General features: G+C 38.4%; 1 protein-coding gene across 1 annotated transcript in view; it reads left to right on the plus strand.

Moving 5' to 3' along the window:
* Window positions 1-392: 392 nt before the first annotated feature.
* Window positions 393-23,438, plus strand: part of LOC143605261 (filament-like plant protein 4) — a 28,362-nt gene continuing 5,316 nt past the window's right edge. Inside the window, exons 1-2 of the mRNA XM_077081438.1 lie at window positions 393-559; window positions 19,502-19,593. Coding sequence (XP_076937553.1) covers window positions 393-559; window positions 19,502-19,593 — 259 coding nt within the window. The remainder of the gene's footprint in view (window positions 560-19,501; window positions 19,594-23,438) is intronic.

Consider the following 23,438-nt stretch of genomic DNA (forward strand, 5'->3'; position numbering starts at 1 on the left):
CATGCCTATAAACAGGGACCGAGGCCGTCTTCCTCCTATTACCAGAATCGGGTCTATGTAGATTCCCACCATCCACAAACCGAGCAATCGCAATAAATAACTTATACGAACCGATCCAAACGTCTGATAACTCATCTTCCAACCGTTTGACATCTTTCACCTCGGAAAACGATACGAAAGCAAACCTCTTACCCCATTTATCCAGCTTCCTAGCAATATAGGAACCTTCGTAACGACCAAAGCTACCCATAACATCTTTTAAGTCTTGCGAAGAACACTTTGGGGGAATATTTGAGACAAAAAACTTCGATAAAACCTTGTTATTACCTTGAGCCTGATGACCATTCCGTTTCCCTTTCCGATTACGTGGATGTTCCCATTCTTCTGAATCCATGCCGCCAAGGGTCGTGGTCAAAGCAGCAGGGTGGGTCGGGGCGGCGACTGTGGAGGGGACTGGGGTGACTGAGGTGACTGAGGTGAGGCGGAGAGAGGGAATAGTGGTGGTGACAGAGATGAGGCTGGGTCGGGGCGGCGACTGTGGAGGGTGGTGGGCCGGGAGGTGAGGTGGAGGGGAGGATTTCCGGTGAGAGGGAATAGTGGCGGCGGTCGGGATGAAGGGTTACGGGAGAGAAACTGGCCGGGAGGTAGGGTTACGGGGTGACTGAGGTGAGGCGGAGAGAGGGAATAGTGGTGGTGACAGAGGTGAGGCTGGGTCGGGGCGGCGACTGTGGCGGGTGGTGGGCCGGGAGGTGACGGGAGGTGAGGCGGGCGGCCGGGAGGTAGGGTTACGGGAGGTAGGTTACGAGAGAGAGGACGAGGGCGAAGTTGTTGTGTGAGTCACTTTCTTCGCATGAAGGGTTACGGAGGTGAGGCGGGCGGAGGTGAGGCGGGGGCCGGGAGGTAGGGTTACGGGAGAGAGGACGAGGATGGTGGGTTTAGCAATTGGTGTTGGTTGAAAATATTTTCAAAAATAGTGCTTTAATCATTTATAAGCTTTTTTACACCTAATCTCATTGGATAGCTTTAATTTATTAAACAATCATGACTTAGTTATTTTATTAATTATACTAATAACTTTAAGCATTTTGATTATTCACAAAATAAATAAGAAACAGATTCTTATTTCTAAAATAACTTTTATTATATATTAATACTAAAAATGAATCTCTAACAAAGAATATTATTTTCATAAATTGATTTATTCTATTTTATTTCGTATGCTTGTTTACAATCATACCTATAAAACAAATAAAATTCTTAAATATTTTATAAACTAGATTTTAAACTTTAACTTTTTAATTATGAGAGCAATTAAAGCCATTCTTTATAAGAACGGTGGACTACTATTTTAGAAACGGTAAGATCACTCTATGATGCAAGTATGCAACTTCTTATTTTCACTTTTTAAGAACACCTTCGTTGTAAGAAAACCTAATTAAGGTTTTAAATCTCTACTGTCAGAAATTTATAACCTTAATTATCACCCTGTGCTATTGAAAAAAAACTAATTGTAAAATGCCATATGTGACGCATTAATTAGATGAATTTGATGGTAACAAAGTCAAGGATCTAAACTATACGCCTAATCATCCTAGGCATTGTATTACCAACATTCCAAATAATAAAAGTCACTAGAAAGTGATGGTCGTGAAAAAGTTCTTATATTTATTATAATAAAATCATAATAAATAATTGTTATCACAAGTTTTACTATTTATGAGATAAACCAATTAAACTTTTATATGTGTGCATAGAATCTCTATTTTTAATATAGCTAGCTACAACAAATTCACTTTCAACATTATTTTAATATCATTTTATGTTTACATAACCATGTTGATTTCTAAGAGTTTTGCCTCTATGGTTTGACGAATATACATTTTTAGTCTTTAACTTTAAGTTTCACATATATATGTTTTGGTCCTTCAAATTTAAGTTTCACATCTATACATTTTTTGCCCATCAACTTTTGTTTTTCATGTTTCGCATATATATTTTTTTGTCTATTAACTTTGGTGATAAAACTTTTGCCATGCAACTTTTGCTCTTATGAGTCGACCCACATCGACCAATTTCCCATCGTGTGCTAATCGCAACCCACGATAGCTTTTGACTTGCCACACAAGTTTCACATATATACTTTTTGGCCCCTCAACGTTTGTTTCACATATTTTACTTTTTGGCTCATCAACTATAATAATGATTTTTTTATCCTTACATCTTTACTTTTGCTCCATTCAACTTTGGTAATACACTTTTGCCACAATACTTTTAGCGTAACACATGAACTGATACTGACCGACTTTTTGTCACGTACTCGTCACAATACACGCTAGCTTTTTGAGCGTGCAACGCATTTAACCTCTTTCGCTGCAACGCGCGGGGACAAGCATTTGTTTAATTTAAAAGATCAATACATAAAATGCAGTTTAAAGTTTAAATAAAAATTCTGATCCAGATAATAACCATGGAACAACTTAAAATCGCAAGTTCGCAACATTTCATTCATTTAGAGTGAGTTATAATTTCAAAATTAGAAAAATAATCTAAAAATAGAAAACGTGCAACTTTCAACGTTGTATGTGTGGCTATAAAATTGGAAACACGGCCGAATTTCTGGTGGTTGTGGGCCATCGCCTCAAGGCTGAAAAGCCTAAAACTCTGCCTTCTTACCGCATTAAATTTAGTAAAAATAGCATTTTTTTATTGTTGGCTTTCTTTATTAGGTTCTGTATTTTTTATATGGAAAATCTCATATGATATGTTACTAATCAATGGGGTCAAGAAACAAATGGGGTCCCATTATTTTCGTCGTTCAAATTTTTTGGGTCGGTCGTTGTTTGGGTCGGGTCGGGTAAGGTCGAGAAACATAATAGAAAACATTATCATTATAATAAAACACACAAAATAAGATGTCATTCGAAACGATAAGAGAAAACATTACAAATTATGTTCGTGTGAAGTTTCTCAATAAAAAAATTATGCTATATCATTAAAAAATGTAGAATTCCAACGGTAAAATGTATGATATGAACAAGTTACATGCTTCCATATGTAAAATCAAAGCTTTGCCATTGCAAATAGAAAGTAAATAAATACAGAACTATTCTTTGTGCCAATAATTAAAATTTAGAAAAAAGAATCGTTTTGACCCAAGCCAAATTGAAACATTCTTAAAATAAATCGTTTTTAAACGATCTAAACCTTGCTACTCTCCTCGAACCCTAACTCCATAGCATGGCTTTTCTCTAAAATCTATTTTATATATATATATATAGGATCAGGATCATGTGAGAACTTTTTGGAAATTGAAAACTTTGAGAACCATTTTGGACCACAAAAAAACCCAAAAATAAAAAAATCATAAAACAAAAAAAAACACAAAAATAAAAAAAGTAAAAAAACCAAAGTTCTTATTTATCATCCCGGTTTCTAAAAAAATAACGTAAAAAAAAAATTCTCGGTTTAGCTAAATTATACATATATGTATAATATGTACACACATATTTTTTTCCTATACACATATGTATAATTTAAGGTAAATGATAATGTACATATGTGTACATTACGTAACTAGAGATTAAATGAAAGTATACATATATGTATAGGTATAACACGAATTAAAAATAAAAAAAAAATCAGTTTTTTTTATTATACATATATGTATAATATATACACACATGTTTTTTCCTATACACATATGTATAATTTAAGGTAAATGATAATGTACATATGTGTACATTACTTAACTAGAGATTAAATGAAAGTATATATGTGTGTATAGGTATAACACGAACGAAAAAGAAAAAAAATTTTGATTTTTTTTTATTTTTTATGAAACCGCAATGAAATATAAGAATTTTGGTTTTTTTACATTTTTAAAATTTTCGTTCTTTTTTGTTTTATAATTTTTTAGAGGTTTTTTTTGTGGTCCAAAATGGTTCTCAAAGTTCTCAATTTGCCAATGGTTCTCTTAGGATCCTTACCCTATATGTATATATATATATATATATATATATATATAAACAATACCCATCTTCAAACCCTTTCCCCATGATTTTTGCATAAGTAAACCTAAAATTCAAGTTTTTATCAAAACAAAGTCACAATCCCACAATAATATAGAACATACAATTACCAATTCTAAGTATATAATTGCATAAAATCAATTAATTGGACATTTTTATTTTATGGAGTAAGTTTTTTAGCCTTAAAATTACCTGAGAGTTGAGGAAAAATCAGGAAGAAAGAGGAGCGTCGAGAGGGTGGCTGGTGGAAGAGAAGTGCGGCGGCGGCAGGTGTAACATCTGCCCCGATCCGACCCGACCCAGGTACCCGTTTCTCTGACCCGATCTCTTTCTTTTATGATTTAATATTTATACTTATATTTTACTTTTAATAATAATATATATTTTCCTTCCCGCCTCTTTCTCTCTCTTTCTTTCCGCCATCCCGTCCCTCTCCTTCTCTCTTTCCGCCTTCTTTTCCCTCTTGTCGCCGTCCCGCCCTTACGCCTTGTTTCCCTCTTTTTCTTCTAACTCTTTGCTTGTCCTTTGTTCCTTCCCGCCTAAGGTTGTCTGCGCAGCTCCACGCGCCAGACTCCCTTACAAGGAATCCTGCGTGAAGACCACCTGTACAGCGATACGCGAGACGAACTCTTCTCGCAGCGCGCTAAGAATTGTAATTCTTCTCGCAGCGCGCTAAGAACGGTAGTTCTTCCCGCGACGCGCTAAGGATTTGTAGTTCTTCTCGCAGCGCGCTAAGAATCGTAGTTCATCCCTCGACGCGCGAAGAATTATAGTTCTTCCCGCGGCGCGCTAGGAATTTTAGTTCCTCCCGCGGCGCGCTAGGAATTTTAGTTCCTCCCGCGGCGCGCTAAGAAATGTGATTCTTCCCGCGGCGCGCTTAGAAATGTAGTTCTTCCCACGACGCGTTAAGGTTGGTTCTGTCTGCCTTCGCGCTCGCGCTCTCTTGACCTTCTGTGTCTGCCTTCGCGCTCGAGCCTTCTCGCGCTAAACCCTTTGAGTTTTCTTCTGTTTAATCTAGCCGTTTGCTTTTGTGTTGTCTTATCTTTTGTGCTGTTGACCTAACCTGCTTTATGTCTGAAAAGTTACTTTCGGCGCAGCATGCGCACCAACCCCATTGGTTGGCAGAAAAAGTGACTGACATTATCTTTTGAGATCTGCTTTTTCCATGCCTGACCAGTACCTTTATCTGACCTGCCCATGCCTTTTTACTGTTCCCTGTCAGCTTTTTCTCTTTTTCCCTGCTGCCATATCTTTTGATATCTTTTGCTTTTGGAATCTTTTGCTTTTTGAGATCTTTTTCCCCTTTTCTAGGGATTGTGTTCCCTAGGGTTTCTCTATAAATAACAGTATTATTTTTCCTAACACTACACACACAAAACACTTAATCTCTCTTATTCTCTCTTGCTCCTTGCTCTCTCTGCCGTCCTCCTCTCTGCCTCCGTCTTCCTCCCTGTTCTGCCCTGCTTTTCCGGTAATATATATATTATATATAATAATTTACTTAAGCAAACTTATAATCAAGACTTAAAGCAAATCGTTAAAACAATAATCTTATTTATAGGTTAACTTGTGCTTGTTTAAAGTTGGTTCTTGCTTTATCTTACACCGCATCGTTTATCAAGTGAGTAATCTCGTACCTAATCCCTTTTTGCTTTTAATGTTTTGGGATGTTCATGTGTTCATACAAACTTAGAGTCTTAAACTTGTTTATGAACTTTAGTCGCACAGTATCCCATGTGTTGAGGACGTTTACTTGGCTGTTTATTTGTATGTGTGTATCATTAACCGCTTTGTTCGGCCTATTCCGCAGTTTTCATGGATCCATTAGATGAACACGGGAGACCTATCGTTTACGGTTTTCTTTGTTTACACTTGCACAGATGTTTTCTCGTTTTTGTGCTCAATTGGGAGCACGGATTGAACTATGAACTATGAGCTATGATCTATCTAGGCTTGATCACAATCTGATTGCACCCTTGTTAAACACCAGACATACACGTGTTGCGCGCAGATTTATTGTTATCTATGTATTGTATTAAACTTGATTTCTCACCAACACGCAAGTGTTTGACGTTTATTTTAACACATGTTCAGGTTTGCAGTAGCTGTTTTGGAGCTTGTGGACACGTAGGAAGTTTTCATTATTTTGGACCTAGATTAAAATGTATCAAGATAAGTCTTTGCTGTTCGAATATTATGATTTATAATATATTGATTTATGATGTTTTATGTGATCTTGTTTACTTTGCGCGTGCGCGAATAAATGTATTTATTAAATATTGACACCCAATAGTGTCACGAGTAATGAAACAATATGTGGCGCCCCGATGTATAATCCGCCTTTGGTCGGGGTGTTACAGATTGGTATCAGAGCTCGTGACCTTAGGATATGTGGTTAGACGTAACGGCCTAGAATACCTAAGAGTCCCTTCTCGCGCATGAGAGAAATCTCATGTTTGCGCGCTTATTGTTAATTACTCGTTGTTTATGAATATGCTCGCGCTTGCGCAGTATATGATTTTATGTTTTATTCCGCGATATTTCGATTTTTGATTGAATTTCGATTTTTATTGATTTTACTTACATATTCGTTTGTTGGGTTTGAAAATCCGAAAAGTCATGGTGATACATGAATAGTTGATTTTCAATTTCCATTTACGATTATGTTCTGAGGATGGAGACTTGAAAAGTCATGGTGATACATGAATTGTCAACCTCCAATACTCATTTTCTTGTATATTTTATATTGAAGATTGAAAAGTCATGGTGATACATGAATCGTCAATCTCCAATACTCGTTTACTCGTATATTTTAAATTGGGAATTCGGAAAGTCATGGTGATACATGAATTGTCGATTCTTGATTCGAATTTGCTACCTTTATTAAGTCTGCATTTAGGGTAATTTATTTTACTTTAACTTTTGATAGTATCTGACTCCGTGAAACCAAGCTTTTCGAGGTTATACTTTGCGATAAAACCAAGATATTAACTAAAATTAAAACTTTTATAGAATGCCTCCACTATCAGCTCGCCATCTTAGGAAGAAAGAAGCCGCGCGCAGGCGATCGCTGCAACGTTCCCAGGAAATGGCCACCGCAATAGCCCAAGCCTTAAACCAAAACAATGCCAACACCTCTGGTTACAACATTAAATCCTTTAACGCGGGTAACCCTCCAAAGTTCACAGGTCTTGAAGGAGCCACCGTGATGCTCCAGTGGCTTGAGAAAATTGAAAACACTTTCCTCCACACCCAATGCCCCTCAGACAGACGAACCCTATATGCTTCCAGTGTCCTGGAATCTAGAGCGCTTACATGGTGGAATGGAGTAGCTCATGCGCGTGGCGCAGAAACTGCTTCTAGCATGCTCTGGGAGGAATTTAAGGAGATTCTGACGCGAGAATTCTGCCCTCCCAACGAAGTTAAGCGCCCGGAGGAAGAATTCTGGAACTTGAAGCAATACAGCGGTGAAGCGCGCGAGTACGCGACGCGCTTCCATGAACTAAGTTTGCTGGTCCCTCACCTTGTTACCCCTTCCCGCCGAGCCATAGAGAAATTCCTTGGGGGTCTCCCCATGGAAATTCAAGATTCTGTATGGGCCAGAAACCCAGTAACCCTCTCTGACGCCATCGAGTTGGCCGCAGTGCTCAGCGACAACCATGTCAGAGCAGGAACCCTGTTCCTGCGGGGAACAGAAAAGACCAAACTCACCAAGACTGTTCCTGAACCAACAGAAACCAAATCAGAACCCTCAAACCGTAACAACCTCAAGCGCAGGCGCAAGGCCTATGCGCTTACCAACCCGCCCATTGTCCAGCAACCCATCTACCAACCTCCAGTTTACGCGCCTAACCCACTGTCAGCCTACCCAACACCTCCTGTAGTCCACAACTATGCCTTAACCAATCCAGCACTCCCTGCCCCGCCAACTAAGAAACCTTACACAGGAAACCACCCCTTTTGCCCAACCTGTAGACTCCACCACCCACCTCAAGTCCCATGTCGACTTTGTACCCGATGTGGCCGCGCTGGTCACCTTGCAGAAAACTGTAGAGTCCTTCCCGCCAATCCAATTGCGCCAACACCACCAGTCTACCCGCAGAACCCACAACCAACCTACCAAAACCCACGACCCAGATCGTGCTTTAACTGCGGTGATCCCAGTCATTTCCGGAACGCGTGCCCAAGACTACAAGTTCAGATTACACAAGCGAATCCGGTGAACCAGATTTCGAACCAAGTGACGCGTGGACGAGCTTTTAACATAACCGCGCACCAAGCGCAAGCGAATAATGACGTAGTTAATGGTACATTTTTGCTTAACGGATTTTATGCTTCTGTACTTTTTGATACTGGCGCCGATCGAAGTTTTATCTCTCGCGCCTTCGAGCAGAAGCTTGCGCGACCGCGCAGCGATTTAAAAGAAGATTTTTCAGTTGAATTGGCTAATGGTGAAACTGTTTTAATTAACTCGGTGATTAAAGATTGCACGCTTAACCTTAACGAAAACGATTTTCTAATCGATCTCATCCCCATGCCTCTTGGGAGCTTTGATGTTATCATTGGTATGGACTGGCTCTCGAAGAATCGCGCCGAAGTTATTTGCGCCAAGAAGTTGATTCGCATACCTCGAGAAAATGGTGATCTTCACATCTACGGCGAAAAACCCTCCCGCGGTCTTAAACTTATGTCTTGCGCCGAAGCCCGTAGGCTCATGCGGAAAAGGTGTATTGCATTCTTAGCCCATGTGGTCAAACCTGCTGAAGAAAAGAAGCTTCGCGATATCCCCGTTGTGCGTGATTTCCCTGAAGTTTTTCCTGATGATCTTCCTGGTATCCCTCCCGCTCGTGAAGTCGAGTTCCGTATTGATCTTGTCCCTGGTGCTTCCCCCGTAGCTAAATCTCCTTATCGTCTTGCACCCGCTGAGATGCAAGAATTGGCAAGCCAACTTCAAGAGTTGACAGCTAAAGGATTCATCCGCCCTAGCTCTTCGCCCTGGGGTGCTCCGGTGTTGTTCGTTAAAAAGAAAGATGGATCGTTTCGCATGTGTATTGATTACCGCGAGTTGAACAAACTCACCATTAAGAACCGGTATCCCATACCGCGTATTGACGACCTCTTTGATCAACTCCAAGGTGCCTCTTGTTTTTCCAAGATTGATCTCCGCTCTGGCTATCACCAGTTGCGCATCCGCGATGAAGATGTTCCGAAGACTGCTTTTCGAACTCGTTATGGCCATTTTGAATTCTTGGTCATGTCCTTCGGTTTAACCAACGCACCCGCCGTTTTCATGGATCTAATGAATCGGGTGTGTAGGCCTTTCTTGGATAAATTCGTGATTGTGTTTATCGATGATGTTCTGGTGTATTCTAAGACCAAGGCCGAGCATGAGCAACATCTTCGGTTGGTGTTGCAAAAGCTTCGAACCGAGCAGCTCTATGCTAAGCTTTCCAAGTGTGAATTCTGGTCTGATGAAGTACAGTTTCTTGGCCATGTTGTGAACAAGATGGGTATTCATGTCGACCCATCCAAAATTGAAGCAATCAAGAACTGGATTACGCCATCCTCTCCTTCCGAGATCCGTTCCTTCTTGGGCTTAGCTGGTTACTACCGGCGATTTATTTCGAACTTCTCAAAGATCGCATTGCCTTTAACAGCTCTAACGCACAAAGGTAAACCGTATATTTGGGGCTCGAAGCAAGAAGAAGCCTTTCTATCGCTCAAGCGTTTGTTGTGTGAAGCTCCTGTTCTTGCGCTACCCGAAGGTAATGATGATTTTGTCGTGTATTGCGATGCATCCAACCAAGGTCTCGGTTGTGTTCTTATGCAACGAGGCAAGGTTATCGCTTACGCATCAAGGCAACTTAAGGTTCACGAAAAGAATTATACAACTCACGATCTCGAACTTGGTGCAGTTGTATTTGCCTTGAAGATCTGGAGACACTACCTTTATGGTACTAAGTGTATCCTTTACACTGACCATAAAAGCCTTCAGCATATCTTTGATCAAAAGGAACTTAACATGAGACAACGCCGATGGAACGAACTCATCAGCGATTACGATTGTGAGATCCGGTATCATCCTGGTAAGGCTAACGTGGTAGCCGATGCGCTCAGCCGAAAACCCTGCCAACTTAACTGTATCTTGCCGCGCACGCATCTTCACTTTGCGCCGATTCAAAGCAACCTTGAATCGCGTATTCGTGACGCGCAGCGCGCATCCATCAGTAATGGTAACCTTCGCGCCGAGTTAGCGTGTGGCGCGGAAGCGCACTTTGTCCCTAATCTGAGTGGAATTCTCTGCTATCTTAATCGCATCTGGATTCCCTTTGATGAGAATCTTCGCGCTGATATCCTGAGTGAAGCGCACAAATCTCGGTATTCTATTCATCCTGGCGCTGATAAGATGTACAAGGATTTGCGCATTACTTATTGGTGGCCCGGTATGAAAAAGGATATTGCTGTGTTCGTAGCTAAATGTCTGACTTGTTCTAAAGTGAAAGCTGAACACCAACGCCCATCTGGTTTGCTCGAACAACCAGAAATTCCTACGTGGAAATGGGAATGTGTAGCGATGGACTTTATTACCAAGTTACCTTTGACAGCAAGCAAACATGATAGCATTTGGGTAATAGTGGATCGTTTGACTAAGTCTGCTCACTTTCTGCCCATTCGTGAAAACTACCGTGTTGAGCAACTCGCGCAGCTTTATGTCAAGGAAATTGTCTGCCGCCATGATACTCCTTTGAGCATCATATCCGATCGCGATGGCCGTTTTATATCTCGCTTTTGGAAATCTCTCCAATCTGCGCTAGGAACTCGCTTGGACATGAGTACGGCATATCATCCTCAGACTGACGGTCAGTCTGAGCGAACTATTCAAACTCTTGAGGATATGCTCCGATCTTGTGTTCTTGATTTTGGAGGTAATTGGGATTCGCACCTGCCTTTGATTGAGTTCTCTTATAATAACAGCTATCATTCCAGTATTGGTATGGCCCCATTTGAAGCACTTTACGGTCGTAAGTGCCGCTCCCCGATTTGTTGGAGCGAAGTGGGAGAAGCTCAAATCACAGGACCCGAACTTGTTCAAGAGACAACCGATAAAATCGCCAAGATCCGTGATCATCTGCTGACTGCCAGAAGCCGACAGAAGAGTTACGCAGATCGCAGGCGAAAGCCTCTCGAATTTCAAGTTGGTGATCTTGTTCTCCTCAAGGTGTCGCCCTGTAAGGGTGTTGTCCGCTTTGGGAAGAAAGGTAAGCTTGCTCCTCGATATGTTGGACCATTTAAGATTCTCGCACGTGTGGGAAAAGTTGCCTACAGACTTGACCTGCCGCCCGCGCTCAGTAATGTGCATCCAACGTTCCATGTATCCAATCTCAAGAAGTGTTTAGCTGACGAGAACCTTCACATTCCACTTGATGAAGTTCAAGTTGATGAATCTATGCATTTCGTTGAGAAGCCTGTTGAGATTATGGATCGCGAGGTTAAGCAAACCAAGCGCAGTCGCATCCCTATCGTGAAAGTTCGCTGGGAGTCCAAGCGCGGAGCCGAGTTTACATGGGAAAGGGAAGATCAAATGAAGATCAAGTACCCGCACCTGTTCTCTGCGCCACCTACTTCGAGATAAATTTCGGGACGAAATTTCTTAAAGTAGGGGAGACTGTAACATCCGCCCCGATCCGACCCGACCCAGGTACCCGTTTCTCTGACCCGATCTCTTTCTTTTATGATTTAATATTTATACTTATATTTTACTTTTAATAATAATATATATTTTCCTTCCCGCCTCTTTCTCTCTCTTTCTTTCCGCCGTCCCGTCCCTCTCCTTCTCTCTTTCCGCCTTCTTTTCCCTCTTGTCGCCGTCCCGCCCTTACGCCTTGTTTCCCTCTTTTTCTTCTAACTCTTTGCTTGTCCTTTGTTCCTTCCCGCCTAAGGTTGTCTGCGCAGCTCCACGCGCCAGACTCCCTTACAAGGAATCCTGCGTGAAGACCACCTGTACAGCGATACGCGAGACGAACTCTTCTCGCAGCGCGCTAAGAATTGTAATTCTTCTCGCAGCGCGCTAAGAACGGTAGTTCTTCCCGCGACGCGCTAAGGATTTGTAGTTCTTCTCGCAGCGCGCTAAGAATCGTAGTTCATCCCTCGACGCGCGAAGAATTATAGTTCTTCCCGCGGCGCGCTAGGAATTTTAGTTCCTCCCGCGGCGCGCTAGGAATTTTAGTTCCTCCCGCGGCGCGCTAGGAATTTTAGTTCCTCCCGCGGCGCGCTAAGAAATGTGATTCTTCCCGCGGCGCGCTTAGAAATGTAGTTCTTCCCGCGACGCGTTAAGGTTGGTTCTGTCTGCCTTCGCGCTCGCGCTCTCTTGACCTTCTGTGTCTGCCTTCGCGCTCGAGCCTTCTCGCGCTAAACCCTTTGAGTTTTCTTCTGTTTAATCTAGCCGTTTGCTTTTGTGTTGTCTTATCTTTTGTGCTGTTGACCTAACCTGCTTTATGTCTGAAAAGTTACTTTCGGCGCAGCATGCGCACCAACCCCATTGGTTGGCAGAAAAAGTGACTGACATTATCTTTTGAGATCTGCTTTTTCCATGCCTGACCAGTACCTTTATCTGACCTGCCCATGCCTTTTTACTGTTCCCTGTCAGCTTTTTCTCTTTTTCCCTGCTGCCATATCTTTTGATATCTTTTGCTTTTGGAATCTTTTGCTTTTTGAGATCTTTTTCCCCTTTTCTAGGGATTGTGTTCCCTAGGGTTTCTCTATAAATAACAGTATTATTTTTCCTAACACTACACACACAAAACACTTAATCTCTCTTATTCTCTCTTGCTCCTTGCTCTCTCTGCCGTCCTCCTCTCTGCCTCCGTCTTCCTCCCTGTTCTGCCCTGCTTTTCCGGTAATATATATATTATATATAATAATTTACTTAAGCAAACTTATAATCAAGACTTAAAGCAAATCGTTAAAACAATAATCTTATTTATAGGTTAACTTGTGCTTGTTTAAAGTTGGTTCTTGCTTTATCTTACACCGCATCGTTTATCAAGTGAGTAATCTCGTACCTAATCCCTTTTTGCTTTTAATGTTTTGGGATGTTCATGTGTTCATACAAACTTAGAGTCTTAAACTTGTTTATGAACTTTAGTCGCACAGTATCCCATGTGTTGAGGACGTTTACTTGGCTGTTTATTTGTATGTGTGTATCATTAACCGCTTTGTTCGGCCTATTCCGCAGTTTTCATGGATCCATTAGATGAACACGGGAGACCTATCGTTTACGGTTTTCTTTGTTTACACTTGCACAGATGTTTTCTCGTTTTTGTGCTCAATTGGGAGCACGGATTGAACTATGAACTATGAGCTATGATCTATCTAGGCTTGATCACAATCTGATTGCACCCTTGTTAAACACCAGACATACACGTGTTGCGCGCAGATTTATTGTTATCTATGTATTGTATTAAACTTGATTTCTCACCAACACGCAAGTGTTTGACGTTTATTTTAACACATGTTCAGGTTTGCAGTAGCTGTTTTGGAGCTTGTGGACACGTAGGAAGTTTTCATTATTTTGGACCTAGATTAAAATGTATCAAGACAAGTCTTTGCTGTTCGAATATTATGATTTATAATATATTGATTTATGATGTTTTATGTTATCTTGTTTACTTTGCGCGTGCGCGAATAAATGTATTTATTAAATATTGACACCCAATAGTGTCACGAGTAATGAAACAATATGTGGCGCCCCGATGTATAATCCGCCTTTGGTCGGGGTGTTACAGCAGGGGGTGGGCTGGTGGCGGTTTGGCGGAGGCTTGAGCAACAGCGTTCTGTTCTTGTTCTGTTTCTCGTCTGGTGTTATGAACATATGAAACCATAAATACTATATTGACTATTTGACTAAAAAATTATAAAAAGAAAATAGCAAGAAAAAGAGTAAAACCGGTGCAGAGGAGCCTCGAACCTGGGACACTCCACAGGAAAAACTGGGATCTTTCCCACCAGAGTAGATAAGAAATATGTTTATGGGGTCCAATGGCTTATTTGTATGGGGTCTTTCAAAAATTTTCTATATCGCTTTTAAAGAAATTTAAAAAAACATTGGTGTCTCGGGACCCCGACGACCACTATGTAGGTCTGCCACTGTATATCGTTAAATTTAAAAAATTTTAAAAAACGTTAATCATATTAAAATTTAAAAATAAAAATCAAATTCACGCTGACACTCAGCGTCAACTTCAAAACTAGATAAAAAGATTTTCCATATGAAACAAAAAATAAAAAGGCTAAAAAAACATTTTAAAACCTTTAGTTTAATCAAATATGAAAGTTGAGTGACTTAATTGAAACATTTTTTAAAATTGAGTGACCTAAGTGAAACACTTTTGAAAGTTGGTTGCTATTCTATGAAGTTGTCCCTTTTTTATACATAAATAATTTTTATAAATGTAATATTTGTTAAAAAGTATATCATATAATTAATGGGAAAAGTTAAAATGCAAAGGGAGACAAAAATAAGAAGTGTGAAATGGATTTGCGGTCACACAAAAAACCTTTAAAAAATTTTAAGAAAAATAATAAAAAAACAAAACTCAAACTATAACTAAAAATGAAAAAAAAATGAAAAACTAAAATGTTTCCCCCGTCATTCTCGTTAAAAAAAAATGCCGAAAAAACACAATGCCGAGAATAAAGACACCATGCCGGAAATGAAAAAACAACACAATGATAAATAGAAAAACACAATATGTCGCAAAATAAAACACAATTTTGAGTAATATAACACAATATCAAGAAAAAAAAGACAAAATGCCAAGAAAAAAAAGACAATCAATAACAAAAATAAACAAAAAACACAATGATAAATAGAAAGACATAATGATCTTTTTTCTCAATATTGTGTATTTGTGTGTGTGTGTGTGTGTTCATATGAACGAAGAAGACTATGAAAACATACATTTTTGTGTTTTTACGTTTTTCATTTTTTTATTAAATTTTGAGTTATGAATTTTAATTAATTTTTTATTATTTTTTAGAGGTTTTTTGTGACTATAAATCCTTCTTATCCTTCTCATAATTTATTTACCTTTAATTCAAGTATAAATCACGATATTAATGAGAAATATTTATCAAGTGTCAATAAACTGTTACGTACAATAGCGTGCCGAAAACCAGTTACGTAGTGCATCTAACTACAATATGTTCAGCATACGATGCGTCTGATCCATACAAATGGTTCGTTGATGGAGATAAACAATGGTTATTAACAATGTAAACTCACTAGCTTGGACCATTTTAAGTTAACAAATTGATCAGTTGATTGATTTGAGTTGACCAAAATAAAAGTACATGCAATTTTTTTCCCAATTAACACACTCCTTGTATAATTGCCCAGGACGCATAGGCCTGAGACATGATGAAATCATCGACGCCAAATGAATAATGTGTTAATTATAACGCATCTTGTGGTTTAATGAAAAAGGTTACAAACTCAATTGATTTATAGGGTAGTGTTTATGAGCATCATTTTATTAGTTCTTTAAATGAATATCTAAACCCGTCCAACAAAAAAAAAAAAAACGAGTTGTGCTCATAAATGTTGGATGTGATAGATAATAAATGGTTTAATAATAATAATAATAATAATAATAATAATGTAGTAATGTTGACGAGAAATGAGATGATGTGGGTGTCTCTGGAGCGGTAGAACAGGGTATGGTCGGGTGGGGTAATTAGACTTTTGAGTGTGAGCTGTAGCGTGTGAGTGACAGTGGTCCCTTTGCAATTAGACTTGCTTGTTTACAGCTAAGCACTAGTAACCACAATCACAAATTATACCTCCCTTCTACCACAAGCTTATTATTTTTATCTAACTAATTTTTTGGTCTATTGGATGTAAAATTTGCTTTCTTTCTCTCTCTCTCTCTCTCTCTCTCTCTCTCTTCATTTATTTATTTTATTTTACATACGTATAGGAAAATGACGAATGAAAATAGTTTGAATGATTGAAATAGGACTACAGGAGAATTCATTTGGTTGTGTTGGAAATGGCAATCTCTTATTTAAAGTATCTAAGTTCGAGTCTTATACGAGTCGCTTTATAATTTTTTTATGGCTGAGGATCTGAATTTTGTTATGATCCGACGTGATAAAAATTTTATATTAGTAGACGGATACCAAAAATTTATAACCGTATTAAAAAGATTATGAGTAGTATAGGCTTAGAATATAATTAAAAGTTAAAGCCATACTTGTCAGGTGTGGATAAAAATTTTACCACAAGAATAAATATACCGTTTTATTTTACTATTTTTAAATTTATTATTATTATTTTATTTTTCTACCAACTAATTTTTTTCACCTATTTAACCGTTTTATTTTATGACTGGTATATTAAATCACTAATTTTATCTAACTACAAAATTCCATATTTACTTTGAATTTATAAAAATATGAAATCACAACATCACATTTATAAGCAAGGTTGTAAAAGTTGCTAGGAAGACCCTAGGCGACCGACTGGGGAATTGGGTGTACTCGGAGTACTCAGGGATTACTCGGAGAGTACTCGGATTTGGATGTTATATATCTGTCAAATATAATAAGTATACTAATACTTATACAAAATAAGTGAATATCAATACAAATAAGATAAATACATATTTAAATACTAAATTATTCTAAAATTCGCTAATCATTAACTAAAAAATGTGATATTCTTTTTTTAATATTAAAAAATTTTGAATTACATTTTATTTTTTAAGTCAAAATCGGACCTAATTGATCGACTAGATGTGATTCTGGCTGAGTCAAACCACCTTTGATCAATACTTTGTAGCTAGGCAGAGTTAAAGTAACTCTCCTTGACACTATTCCTTGTAACGAGTACTTGAGGAGTACTCGGCCTTAAAATACTACTTTTATAACATTGTTTATAAAAGTAAACATCATATCACTAGACCAATAAGTTGTGCATAAAAACATATAGGTTTTATATTTATATGAAAGATAAAACTATAACCTTGATTATTCTCTCCCACTTTAATTCATTCCATAAATATATAAAGGTATATCTAACCATGATTGTTCCCTCCCACTGTCTTTTTAACTGTATCTAATATTACACTCTACTTCTTAATATATATAGTTTGTACAAAATTTACCCCTAATGTGTAAAGATCCACTTTTCTTTTTTTTTCCTTTCCATTTATGCATTAGTCCTTCCCTTTATGAGTTTATGTACTTTGTCTCTTGTAAACTATGTTACGTTTTAATTTGGTTGTATTTAGAAAAGAAAACACATTAAAAAATAAAGTATTAATCTATTAATCACTATACACTAACAATGTTTTTAATATTCAATACTAGAACTTAAAACAATAAAATTATAGTTACATAAACTTGCAAATGAACTGAACAAACAAAAACATAATATGAAGCGTTTAGGAAACTAACTTTATCATTTCTTATTTACGTTGGTTAGTACGCTAAATAAATTAGGTAGCTAAGAGCATTCTCATCCAACCCATTATATTATGTAAGGAGTGTTTTTATAATTTAGAGATTGATTCAGGGTGTTGTGAGTGAAGACTTTTTATATTTTAGAAAAAATAGTGATTTTTCTGTATATTTGAAAAGTTATTGTTCATCCTCTATAATTTTTTAATATATTTTGAAAGTGGTTGTGAGTGAAGGAAAGAGAAAATGTAATAATAAAAGGTATAAAAAGTATTATTTAATTGAAATGGAGAGAGAAAATAAAATGAGTTTTAGTATAATTTTTTATTTGGAGACAGAGGACGGGATGAGAATGCTCTAAGTTAGTAGATGCGAAATTGAAAATGATGGCGTATGAGTAATGGTACTCTTAAAAGAAAAGTAATAATAATAGAGGGTCACAGTGAATTTCCAAACTTATACAAGATATAATTCAGTGGCTAAAGTGACATGCCTAAATATATACACCAAAAATAATGAGAGAGGTTAAAATGGCGTTTCGATTGTCACTTTCAGATATTATTGATGATGCTACATAAAATACATGCTATGTTATAGATTATATAGTAACTTTTATATTGTATCATGTGAGGTGTTATAATTTTTTGTGTTAAATAATTTCAAAAAAGGAATATAAATCATCTTTCATATTAAACATATTGACTTCTTAAGGAAGTATTTAGTGCAATGATGAATTCATGATTTTTCGTTAGTTGGGGAATAAATAAGTCAAATCATAACAGGTTAGAAGATGTCGGGTTAAAACGAGTCGGGTCGAAAAGTTCATTAGCTCATTGCAAACTCTGCGGATTATAATACGACTTTAATTGATAAAATAGACAACAAAACCTTAGTATTAATTTTTTTTAACCACAAATAAGTTTGCGATTCACTAGTTCCAACGTCATAAATCCGATCTTTGACAAAAATAAAAATTTCAACAAATTTAATACCATCAACGGATAACATTCAAAACGAGTGATCGGTCTCCATAGCTAGGTTTGGATCGGCTCAATTAAGGAGACAGACACTGTTTATTAATGAAACATACATCAATAATACGTATTTTGTAACTAGCTTAGCTATTACTTTTAACTTAATATTCATAATATATGCATACTGATTTTTAAGCAATACAAGTGGTTTAACATATGAATAAACAAGAGAGACTAATTCCAAGCAATTAGAGTGGTTAAATAAGGAGCCTTAGCCGCCCCTAAATACATAGCTAATCCGCTACTGAGATTAATGTATAAAATGTTAGGTTGAGGGAATGTAAAATACACATTAAACAAAACATTTCAACCATAATTCGACTTTGTATAATTACCCTACCATTCTTTACCCCCCCCCCCCCCTCTCAAATAAACAATATTCATGCTTACACGAACACAAGCCGTTTATCAAAAAGGCATGACAACTAAATACTAAAATATACCCTTGTCATCTTTCAAGTAATGTTGGCAATTGCCACCCATACTAAAAAGTTACCATTAGAGTTTTTTTAAGTGAACCATTTGAACATTATATAAATAAAAACGATAAAACATGGTGAAACGGTACGAAAAATATATTTGTTTGATCCACCTCAATACAAAACTATACATACAATTTGTTATACATAACCCATTTTAACTCACGTTATCAAATTTTAATTCTAAAGGATTCAAACTGTACAAACCACATAACACCAGACCAAAACATAAACTTATGCTCACATACAAAAAGCAAAAGCAGGGGGTGAAAGTGTAACGTCTATACACTTGAATTACATGGTGATATATTTTAAGTAGCCCCTGAGTTTTCAAGTAGCACCAACAGCTTCTTCCGCCACCGTCACCGTCACCGCCACCGCCACCGCCACCGCCACCGCCACCGTCACCGCCGTCAAATTCTGGCCATCGCAACCTCCAGCTCAATTGAAGCTAAGCTTCTAATTTGGATCTCTAATTGCAACAATAACCAACTTAAAGCACAATATTATTCAACCCAGCTTCTTCAATCGATTCATGGCCTCGGTTCATTACTATAGTTTCATCATCTGAGAACTACTGCATTGTCTCCGGTAAGTTTATTATTATTATTATTATTATTATTATTTATTTGTTTGTTTAATTACTGTTTAAGTAATTAATGGGTTGCTGAATTTGCACCGTTCTCGAGACTACATGTTTTTGATCTAATTAAGTTTCAGATTCAATTTAATATTGCAATTTAGGTTATTCAACTTTACTGATCTTCAGTTAGATACGAATTTGGGAGATTTGTGATAACAATTCTATTATTAGTAGGTGACTGGCAAACGGGTCGGGTCGGGTGAGAACGGGTCATGGGCCAGAATGGGTTAGAGTCGAAACGGGTAAAATTGAAAAGGGTCGTTTTGGGTCGGGTCGAAATGGGTTAGGGTCGAAACGGGTCAAATTAAAAAAGGGTCGCTTTGGGTCGGGTGACAACTTACAATGGGTTAGGGTCGAAACGGGTCAAATTCAAAAAGGGTTGTTTTGGGTCGGGTCGGAACAGATTCTTATAGGCCATGAAAATTGATTTTGCTTGGTTGTGTTTATGAGCAGGAAATATCTGTAATTGATGTTGTGTTATTTAATTTGGAGTATGTTAATTAATTATTATGATATTAGGATTAGGTTTGATTTTCTCCTAAATTTATGTCTGTAAGGCCCCGAACCCGGTGGCCCTACTTTCGTGTCGGATTTACTCATAAACACAGTTATTCAAATCAGAGTTTATTAAAACTTTTCGCGGAATATAAAAACATCAATCATTTGTTACAAAACATTAAATCTTTTCTTTGATACCATAACACAAAACTTTATTTTTAAAACATCTTTACTTCTTTCTTCAGATGCTAGCCGTTCAATCCATGCCGTGTGTCATCCTCATGCTAGCTCTGTAATTAGCTCACCTGCGTGCATACTAAAAGTCAGCTACGCTGAGTGAGTTCTAGTTAATCGAATGCCATACAATACATACACATACATACATATCTGTAGATACATATCCATACTTCACTAGTTGCCCTTCTGTTCTACCTACATACTTGCTACCATACATACAATTTATTCCCATATATTTCTTCCCGTATCCGAATACACATATTACTATCTTAACCTCGTATAAATATCCATAGGAGGATCGTCACGTAATATCTATTAAAAGAACCATTACCATTACCATACTATATATAATTTCCATAGGAGGAACACTCTGTATACTTTCCATAGAAGGAACACTTTACTATCCATAGAAGGAACACTATACTTTCCATAAAAGGAACACTATACTTTCCATAAAAGGAACACTATCTATACGTTATTATTTAATATCCATGTAAGGAGCTAATCACTTCCCTTGACGATACGTGCAATATCCGAAGATCGTTCACGTACCGACAAGCTTTCATTCATAATGTTCATACATCATCCTTACATTACATGCAATATTAATATCTTTATTTATTTCCTGATAACCCGAGTAAACTTTCCCTCTATTATTAAGTAATATAATTAATATTATCTTGAAATTTCGGGATGTTACAAGTCTTCCCTCCTTAAAGAGGTTTCGTCCCCGAAACCTAACTTATTCCCTACAAAAGGAAAACTTCTTATATTTACACACTTTATTGAATCGCCTTCGTTTTCTGAGTTATCCTTCTTACTTCCGACTTTGCAGTCATCGAATGGTGGTCATGTGTATTAGCTATTTAAGGTAGCTTGTCCATGAGGCACTCAATGTACCAAGTCTCGTTTCGATCTTCAAGAGGCTTTGTCCTAAATCATATTAATTCTACAGCCTAAGTCGACACTTTATCACAACACAACAATTTATCATGACTAACATGCATTCAGACAATTCGTACAATAATTAATAAACACCAGTCTAAACTTCAACATAAAACAACCCGCATCGAGTCATCAATAAGTTACACATAGTTTTAATACTTATGGCTAGCATCTGGCCTTCTTGAATGGCTTCTCTAAGCGTACGGAGGAATCTGTTAAACCTCAAGCACTCTTCTCTCCTTCATGTCCTCCCTTTGGCTTCTTGCAATCCCTTGCTAGGTGCCCACGTCTTCCACAGTTGTGACACCTATGGTAATCATTACATTCCCAAGAGGAATGTCCTGCTCTTCCACACCTGTAGCAAACACCTAATCCCATTCTGCACTCTCCGGGGTGTCTCTTCCCACATTTTTCACAAGCAGTGAACCCCTTCTGCCTCGCCTTCTTCTTGCGTGGATCCACCTCATTGGTTTCCTCTGGTTCTGGGGGTCGGGTTCTTTCTCTTCGGTTCCATCTTCTCCTCTTTACAGATGGCAAGGTCCTCATAAATCATCTCGGCCAATTCCACGGCCGAGTCAAATGTTGCGGGCTTACTAGACTTAACCAAAGTGCGAACATTCCGTGGAAGTCCCCTTACGTAACACTTGATCCTTTTAGCTTCGGTGTTCACCATGTTAGGTACCAACCTAGACATGCGGTTGAATTCAGTAGTATACTCTCGTTGTGTCATCTCTTCCGCTTTCAAGTTCAGAAACTTCATCTCCACTCTTTCAACTTCTGTATCAGCGCAGAACCTCTTCATTACCATGTCCTTTAGGTCATTCCATCTCATCGCCTTGATCTCTTCACGGGTCTTCCTCTGCTCCACACTCTCCCACCAATACATAGCCTCATCATCAAATGATTGGGTGGCATAACCGACAGCTTGGTCAGGACGGCACTCGCTAATGTGGATAACCTTATCCATGGCGGTTATCCACTGAAGAGTAGCGATTGCGTCTCCTAAACCAGTCAACTTAGGCGGGTCACAACCTTTGAAGGACTTATAGTTGCAACCGCCTCGGCCCCTCTTCCTGTCATCATCTCCCACAGACTTATCCTCACTTGAGGCCCCTCTTTCTCCTTCCCCATCCTTCCTACCATCACCACCCGCCCCTTCAGCAGTTCGTTCACGGCTTCCAGCAGATCCTTCGGGATTCAGGTTCTTCACCGCAGCAACTACAGCTTGAACAATGGCTGCTTGAACTGCATGGCTAAGTTGAACTTCTTCGTTGTTGTTCTGGTCTCCTCCAGCGGCGCTTCCTTCATCTTCGGTGTGGGAAGCTTCTTCTACCGAGGGTTGCCGGACAAGACGAGGCCTGCCACGACGTCAAGTGCGACCCCCAGTTCCCACAAATTCTCCAGCTCCAGCCATCAGTATTCTAAAAGGGACAACACAAACATCATCACTCAAGGAACTATCTAGTACCAGGATAGTAAGGCTAACAGGTAATAACAGTGGCCAGTTGTGATTAGCTGATCACGTTACTTTCCGTGTCCTATACACTTCCCTTTATGAGTCTATTTGTGCTGGTTCTACTTAAGCAGTTTGTCAAATCAAACAATCAATTATTCCTATCCCTGACGTTCACATATCTTTTCTTTCTCATTAGCATATATCATTTAATCATACCATTTACCTTTACTGATCCTGCTTGAGCGACACATGGCATTCTTGAACTGACATCTTCTTTCGTTTCTTACTTAAATTCCATACTCTGTTCGAGTCTAAGCATGTAGGATGCTTAAATCTCTCGAACTTTGCTCTGATACCAACTTGTAAGGCCCCGAACCCGGTGGCCCTACTTTCGTGTCGGATTTACTCATAAACACAGTTCTTCAAATCAGAGTTTATTAAAACTTTTCGCGGAATATAAAACATCAATCATTTGTTACAAAACATTAAATCTTTTCTTTGATACCATAACACAAAACTTTATTTTTAAAACATCTTTACTTCTTTCTTCAGATGCCAGCCGTTCAATCCATGCCATGTGTCATCCTCATGCTAGCTCTGTAATCAGCTCACCTGCGTGCATACTAAAAGTCAGCTACGCTGAGTGAGTTCTAGTTA

The sequence above is a fragment of the Bidens hawaiensis genome, unplaced genomic scaffold, assembly GCF_021521415.1.
Source record: "Bidens hawaiensis isolate Kalapana, Puna unplaced genomic scaffold, B.hawaiensis_p1.1 tig00068805_1, whole genome shotgun sequence".
NCBI classification, from domain to species: Eukaryota; Viridiplantae; Streptophyta; class Magnoliopsida; order Asterales; family Asteraceae; genus Bidens; species Bidens hawaiensis.